Raw genomic sequence first — 8,415 nt, 5'->3', positions numbered from 1 at the left:
TTCAATTTTGATTGCTAATCTAAATTTGTTGTTGTTTTTGTTTTCAATACTAATAATAATTGATTAAGTTAACACATTATCGGAGACTATCGTAACACGCAAATCTTATTGCCCTGATAATGGCCAGCCATGTCAATACTAAGAATTATTCGGTATCTTTAGAATATGGCGAGGTCTTAAAAGGCTATACATTTCCGAGGCGGCGATCATAGTCGTGTTGCGAGTTGGCCAACAAACAACATGAATTGTCGTTTGGGTGCCTCAGTAGCTTTAATCGTTACGATCCTTGCCCTGGCAGGATCAGTACACTCCGCCAGTCGTCGTACTTTTTTGCCCATTGAAGAATCGGTACTTTCGGGAACACCACGCGAGGATTTAAATTATCGCCTACCGAATGACACCTTACCCTCACATTATGATATCGTTCTGACCACTCGTGTCGATGAGGGTATTCGTGATTTTAACGGTGTTGTAACCATCGATATTACCGTTCTGGCCGAAACCAATAAGATCGTTTTAAATGCTCGCCAATTGGAATTCAATTGGGCAACAGTACAACAAAGCGGTAGTAGCGAAGATGAGGTGCTAAATATTGCCTACGAAGAAAGTCGCGAATTTTTGACATTGTCCCGAAAAGTTGAAACACCCTTCGCCAAGGATACTAAATTGAAATTAACGGTTGATTATTATGGCAAGTTGCGTAGTGATAATGCCGGATTCTATATGACCACCTATAAAGATGTCGATGGTAAACAGAGGTAAGTTGTGCGGTCATAAAAATAGAATCGAGTGGAATGAAATGGAGAAATAAATCAATTCTAGTGATAGTGTGGATTATTTATAGAATTATTATTCGATAAGTGTCTGTGTGAAGTGTTAAAACCATAGATCTAACGATAAAAGTCTGTTAAATGGTATAATTAAAATTAGCTGATAGTGTTAGAAAAAATTAGTTGTAATCTATACAAATATTAGGTTTAGCCCTACCATTCCGCTGTAGATCTTTTATTCAACAGTCATATTGGGGGGAAAATAAATACAAAATCAAGTGCCTATTGATAACTTGAAAAAAATTACACTATGTGACAAAACGTAGTTTTGAGATGACATTGTCCCCAGTTACTTCTTCTATTGGGAGCATAGAGCTTCCACAAACCATCGCCATTGTCAATATTTGTTTGCATCTTCCCATGTAGGAGCGAGTTAGAAATCGAATTGCATTGTAATTATCGCTAGATGTCTTATATAGTAGTATGAGAAAATAATCTTTAAACACAATAAACCTTTGGAGGTTATTGTTCAAGAGATCGACACTCCTCTAGAAGTAGGGAAATATAGGAGGTCGTTAAAAACTGATTGGAATTGCGTCCATGCTCAGACAATTACCGATAGATGGTTCTATTTGTGTTTATATCGTAGACACGAATCATCAGTGGTGAATTGCCTGGCCTACGAAATAAATCGGTTTATAACGCTCTCCCATATTTACCCTACTTACACAAAGTCACTACTGTGATAGTCTGTGAGTATATAATCGTACTATCGGTAGACGGCACTGTTTTACAAGCGTAAAAACAAACTATTAGCGGTGAATTGTCTGGACTACAATATAATTTAATACGACTATAAACGTTCTCCCATATTTCCTCTACTTATAAACTATATAATTTATGGGATTTGGGTTCTACGGTTGTAATAACCTTTCTTTTAAAAAATCCACACTTCTGTAGAAATAGGGGAAATACGGGAGAGTGTTGAAAATCGAAACATATTAATTTGTAGTTCAGACAATTGTCCTTGCTAATGTTTGTAGCATAGACACCAACCATTTGAGGTGAATTATCTGAGCTACTGTGAATTGCCTGGCCTACGCAGTAATTCGATTTATAACACTCTCTCGTATTTACCCTACATATCCTTTGTGTATCTTCTTTTTACTTCACACCATTGACAAACCTTCTGCAGCAGTAGGGTTAAGACTGGAGAAAGTTCAGAATCGTATTATCGCTCGATGGCACTGTTTTTACAAGCGTAAACACAAACTATCAACGGTGAATTGTCTGGACTACAATATAATTTAATACGATAAATAAACGCTTTCCCATTTTTCCTCTACTTTAAGGCTATTGAGAAAATAATTGGTTGATGATTAGACTGGATATAATTTATGGGATTTGGGTTCCACAGTTGTAATAATCTTCAAAAGATTTATTTTCAAAAATCCACACTTCTGTAGAAATAGGGAAATTGAAATCGAATTATATTATTTCGTAGTTCAGATAATTGACCTTGCTAATGTTTGCAGCATAGACACCAACCATTTGTGGTGAATTATCTGAGCTACTGTGAATTGCCTGGCCTACATAGTAATTCGATTTATAACGCTCTCTCGTATTTACTCTACATAGCCTTTGAGTATCTTTTTTTACTTCACACCATTGACAAACCTTCCCCAGCAGTAGGGTTAAGTCTAGAGAACGTTCAGAATCGTATTATCGCTAGACGGCACTGTTTTTACAAGCGTACTATCAACGGTGAATTGTCTAGACTACAATATAATTTAATACGATAAATAAACACTCTCCCATATTTCCTCTACTATAAGGCTATTGAGGAAATAATTGGTTGAAGATTAGTATAAATATAATTTATGGGATTTGGGTTCCACGGTTGTAATAATCTTTAAAAGATTACTTTTGAAAAATCCACACTTCTGTAAAAATAGGGGAAATACGGGAGAGCGTTGAAAATCGAATCATATTATTTCGTAGTTCAGACAATTGTCCTTGCTAATGTTTGTAGCATAGACACCAACCATTTGCGGTGGGTTGCCTGGCCTACGCAGTAATTCGATTTATAACGCTATCTCTCAGAGCTACTATGTACTTTAATCCGATTCTGAACGATCTCACCTATTTCAACTATTCGTAAGATATTGAGAAAATTTAAATAAAAAGATCATCGCTTGCGATAGCCTCAGGAAAGAAATTTCTTTCAACAGAAATCTCTATCTCAATCTCTCCAGTTCTCTCTCCAATTTTACTGCATTTTTTGGTTATCTAGTGAGACACATATCATTCATCATAATCTAAGACTTCGAGTTGCCGTGAGACACTTCACGTTATGCCTCTTCTCTCTGAGAGCAAATTTCATTCATTATTTCACCCAGTACAATTGTGAAGAGTAGAGGGTGACAGAGGTCATCTTTGGGGTTAATGTTCCAGCTGTGTTCTAACATTGCGATACAATCTCTCTAAATTCTTCGACAGATATCATTCCGAATAATCTAAGACTTCGAGTTGTCGTGAGAGATTCATTCATTATTTCATTCAGTATAATTGGTGAGAGTAAGGGTGAAAGAGGGCAGTTCTGCTTTACTCCGGCGCAGGTGTGAAACTTTTGTTTTATGTTCCCCTTGTGAAAAACTACGAAGGGTTCTGCATCCTCCTACACCTCTTTTATAGTGGAACATAGAGATCGTAATATGTGCGATAGAGATTTGAAATTCTGCACATACATTATTATTACACTTAGGATGTTCGGTATAGAAAAAAGGGGTTTATCGGTTACCTCATGGTGGAGGCTATACAAAATTCGGCCCAGCCAAACTAAACTAATTTTTTACTTTTATCTTTTTTTATTCGAACTTATTGTAAGATGTCAAACATTCCCTTTTTTAACAGACCTCTGGCTGCTACACAATTCGAGAGTACCAATGCTCGTCATGCCTTCCCCTGTTACGATGATCCCGGCAAGAGGGCCACCTTCAGAGTCACCATCAATCACAGTCCTAAATATACCGCAATTTCCAATATGCCTGTTGATGAGACAGCTACCACGTAAGTTCCAAACTCTATTAAGATTTCAAAGAAGTATGTAAAATTCAGATTTTTGTTTTTAGTTCCGGTAAAACTGTTTTCCAAACCACACCCAATATGCCCACCTATATTTTGGCCTTTATCATTTCGGATTACACATATAAAGAAGGCGAATTTAATGGTTTGAAACAACGTTTATATTCACGTCCTGGTTCGGAAAATGAACAAGAATTCGGATTGGTAGCGGGTATGTTGATTACACAACGTTTGGGTGAATATTTCGGCGTTGATTTTATGTTGCCAAAATTGGATCAAGCTGCCATACCTGATAAGGGTGGTGCTATGGAAAATTTCGGTTTGGCTACATATGGTGAACATATCTTGTTGTATAACCCGGAGATTTCAACGGTTAATACTCAAACGAATGTGGCCAATATTATCGCTCATGAACTTGCCCATCAATGGTTTGGTGATTATGTGACAATTCAATGGTGGACTTATTTGTGGTTGAAGGAAGGATTTGCCGCTTTGTTCTCGTACAAGGCTGCCGATGAGGTATGTAGAATAATAGTCCGGAATTTTTTTTTTTTGTAAAAAAATCTATACCCCTGGTGAGGTCCTGAAAAAATATTTGTTTGAAAAAATCTGGATCTCAGTCACTAGATTAAAAAATCCACCACTCTTTTTGACTTTGAAAAAATTATTCAAAAAATCCACATCTACTTTTGACCTTGAAAATTACTTTCAAAAATCTACGCGGCTTTTGGACCATGTCAAAAAATTGTTTAAAAAATACCCGCCTCTTTTAGACCTTGAAAAAATTGTTTAAAAAAATCCATAAAACATTTTTTTTTACTTCCTTGTCGGTGTGCTTGATTTTTATTTTTCCTTCTACTCTATTTTTGTAGGCCTTCCCAGAATGGGGTATTTGGCAGCAATTCCACACTGCCGAATATCAATCGGCTTTGGTTAGTCAAGGTGTCGACAATCCCCGACCAATGTCGGCTTATGTCCAAACGCCAGCCGAAATTTCGAGCCTCTATGACGATGTGTCCTATGCTAAGGCTGGTTCCGTATTGAGCATGTGGAATCATGCTTTAACCGATCCCGTTTTCAAACGAGGTCTTCACAACTATTTGGATGCCAAGTAAGTAGTCCCACAAGGGGACACCAAAGATCCGTTCAACTTCTTACCTCTACAAATCAATTTTCCCATCCTTTTCAGCCAATATACCTCCGCTGTGGAGAGTGCTCTTTTCGATGCTATTCAAATTGCCGCCAAAGAGGAGAATTACGCCATACCCGCCACCATTGCCGATATGATGGGTTCATGGACCCAACAAGGTGGCTATCCTCTACTCACCGTTAAACGTAATTACGAAGACGGATCCTTCACCGTTAGCCAAGAGGCATTCTACAATAATGAAAATACCAAATCCGATAAATTGTGGTACATTCCCATTAATTACGCCAGCCAATCGAAATCCGATTTCCGTAATACCGAAGCCAGTGATTATCTTCTCAAGGTACCCAGCATTAAAGTGGATGCCAAATTGGGCAAAGATGAATGGTTGATTTTGAATAAACAATCCACCGGTTTCTATCGCATCAATTATGACGAACAAAATTGGAAGATGATTGTCCAAGGTCTCATCGATAGCCCTTACCGTGTTCATTCTCGCAATCGTGCCCAGCTCATTCACGATGCATATCGTTTCAGTATCTCCAATCGCTTGTCACACTCTATTCTCTTGGACATGTTAACCTATTTGTCCAATGAAGAGGAATATGCTCCATGGGCCACATCCCGTGCTATCTTTGATACCTTCAATCGTTTCTTCATCGATGATAAGGAATATTCGAATTTCAAACAGTATTTGGCCTACATTATCGAACCTGTCTATGAGAAGTTCGGCATACATGAAGATTCTGGTGAACAACATTATCACAAAATTACCCGCAACATTGTTATCCACCTTGCTAATATGGCTGGTGTCAAAAACGCCTTTGACGATGTCTATGGCAAATTCAAAACTGAATTGCAGGGTGGTGCGACCATTGAACCAAATCTTCAGTCCCAATTCTATTGTATCAGCCTTAAAGATGGCTCCGCCCAAGAATTTGATTATGTTTTCAACAAACTAATGACTATCAATGATCAAGCTTTGCGCAACTCCTTTATCTCCTCGTTGGGATGTACCGAACGCAAGGAACACCTGCAGAAATTCTTCAGCAGCTCCATTGACACCAGCAACTCACTGCGCGGTCCAGAACGTTTAAATATTCTTAGTGCTGCCTACAGCCGTAGCCAAGCCGGTCTCGATGCTGCCATTGAATTTTTACAAACCAACTATCAGGCCTATGATGGTTTGGCCATAAACAGTAACAAACCTGTGGATACTGCCATACGTGGCATGTCCAGCTATGTGGTGAATAGTGATCAGGAAGCTAAGCTCTTGGAATTGGTCACCGCCCTTAAGTATAGCATATATGTGAATAGTGATTTGGAGACTGTTGTTAAGTCCAGAATCCAGGATAATTTTAATTGGTTGAAAACAAATCGTGGACCGATTATGACATGGATGAGCTCCTTCCGCACCAGTGGTAGTGCTAGTTTGAGCTTGTCTGTGGTCTCAATGGCTACCGCCTTGTTGATGGTTTTATTTAGATTGAATTAAATGAAATTAGGAAAAAGTGTGTAGTTGTTGTAATATCCTGAAAAAATAAAGTTGTTTTGTATGTTGTTGTTTTTAAAATCAAGTTGAAGTCTTTAGAAAAATTTTATTCCGCCACATAGGTGAGTCCAACTACTTGCAAAAAAATTGTTTAAAAGCTCCACGCCTAAAGCTCAGCAACTATGGTATGGTTAAAATATTAGGTTGTGCAAAATTTTGTTCAAATCTGATATTCCGTTCGCATCATTATACTTACTAACTTAACTGCCTTGTGGCAGACATTCATTCCATAAGCCGAGCTTAAAAAAAATGTCCAGGCGCGTCTGTCTTTTGCGCAGTTTTTCCAATTTGAAAGACCATATTCAGTAATGTTTTCTTCCAATTGGTCTTTCCATCATATTCTTGGCCTTCCCCTTCTGCGTGAACCATCAGCTGCTTCGCTTTTATATGCCTTCTTGGCTGGGGCATCTGCATCCATTCTCAAAACATGAACTAGCCATGAACTAGTCGCTGCAGCTCAATACGTCTAACGATGTCGATGTCCGAGAATAGCTGGTACAACTCATGGTTCATTCGACGGCGATATTCACCGCCAACGCAGATCGGTCCATAGATCTTTCGGAGAATTTTTCTGTCAAACACGAGCTGCCTCATCTGCTTGCGCAAGGGTAGCTTCAGATCCATATAACAGCACGGGTAGTATCAGCGTCTTGTACAGTGTGAGTTTGGTCTGGCGGCAGGTGGCCTTACTTTTGAGTTGTTTGCTCTGATCTGTTGACCATCACTATCCTTCTCCTTCTTCTATCCTTCTCAAACTGATGTCATTCGTTTTGTTTATGTCGGTACCAGGTATATAAAATCTTTGACTACCTCGAAGCTTTAGTTCTCAAGTTCCACAGTTTGCCCGAGTCTTCTGGACTTCTTGCGCGTTGATACCATCAGCATGGTCTTCTCGCCGTTTACTGCCAGACCCACTTTGGCAGATTCCTTTTCAATATGTTCAAAGGTAGCTGTTACCGCTCTCAGTGTTCGACCCATTATGCCGATGTCATCGGCTTAGGTGAGTGACATGTGTTGATTGATGTATAGAGTGCAACTTCTGTTCACTTTTGCCTCTCGTATGACCTTTTCCAGCAGGATGTTAAAAAGGTCACACGACAAACTATCACCTTGTCTGAATCCTCATTCGGTATTAAAGAGCTCCGAGAGGTCCTTTCAGACTTTAAATGTTGATCTTTTGCCGGTTAAAGTTATCCTGCATAGCCGAATTTTGCAGGAATGCTAAACGCAAATAATTTTCAGCAAAATGTTGACAATTTTGTGTAAGAAGTACCAAAAGGAGTGAACCGATGGGCCCAATTTTCATATTCGATCTAGGTAAAAATCTTACAATAAGCGAAGATTTGATGAAATTTGAATATTTCGTAAGGTTTAAAAATTTTGAGAATGTTGACCCTTAGGGGGGAAACTACCACAAGAAGTGGACCGATATGTACCATATTCCAACATTAGGCATGTTTGCTTATAGTATTAGTTTGGTGTAAATGGTATGTTCTGTTCACATGGTGCTATAAAATTAATTTTCAGCACAACTATGACAATTTTGAGGGTGCGGTTCCAAACGGAGAAAACCATTTTTCCTCATCTTGAAATTTGATTTAAGTTTATAATATTGAAAATGTTGACCCTATGTGTCTAAGGTACCAAAAAGAGTGAACCAACATGTCCCATCATCGGACTTGATTTAGGCTTGGTGAATATGTATAAGGTTCTGCAAAAATTTGTTTCAAATTGAGTAGGTCGTTCTCAGGATATTCTAAAATGTTGTAAAATTTTGACCATTTTGGGGATATTCCCCATCCTAGAACTTTAATTTTGGAAGAAATATTAAGATGGACAAAGGTCGAGAATTATCGAGCTGA

At 38.5% G+C, this 8,415-nt stretch overlaps 1 protein-coding gene across 1 annotated transcript; it reads left to right on the top strand.

The window, feature by feature from the left end:
• Positions 1 to 240: 240 nt before the first annotated feature.
• LOC133327734 (aminopeptidase N-like) lies at positions 241 to 6,496 on the top strand. Its single transcript, XM_061536277.1, has 5 exons — positions 241 to 758; positions 3,684 to 3,839; positions 3,902 to 4,373; positions 4,727 to 4,965; positions 5,044 to 6,496. Exons 1-5 carry the CDS (start codon positions 241 to 243, stop codon positions 6,494 to 6,496), a joined length of 2,838 nt encoding a protein of 945 aa, XP_061392261.1.
• The last annotated feature ends 1,919 nt before the right edge of the window (positions 6,497 to 8,415 follow it).

Source organism: Musca vetustissima, unplaced genomic scaffold (genome assembly GCF_032173495.1).
Source record: "Musca vetustissima isolate MV318-11 ecotype Yass unplaced genomic scaffold, APGP_CSIRO_Mvet_v1 utg26593, whole genome shotgun sequence".
NCBI lineage: Eukaryota > Metazoa > Arthropoda > Insecta > Diptera > Muscidae > Musca > Musca vetustissima.
Note: the sequence above shows the minus strand (reverse complement) of the source record. Positions and strands in the feature narration are given on the sequence as shown.

What these genes read in the sequence shown, in the direction of transcription:
- LOC133327734 (XM_061536277.1), top strand. Translation starts at nt 241, where the DNA reads ATGAATTGTCGTTTGGGTGCCTCAGTAGCTTTAATCGTTACGATCCTT. An exon ending in GATGTCGATGGTAAACAGAG is followed by an intron (nt 759 to 3,683) that starts GTAAGTTGTGCG and finishes CTTTTTTAACAG; the next exon opens with ACCTCTGGCTGCTACACAAT. An exon ending in CACAACTATTTGGATGCCAA is followed by an intron (nt 4,966 to 5,043) that starts GTAAGTAGTCCC and finishes CATCCTTTTCAG; the next exon opens with CCAATATACCTCCGCTGTGG.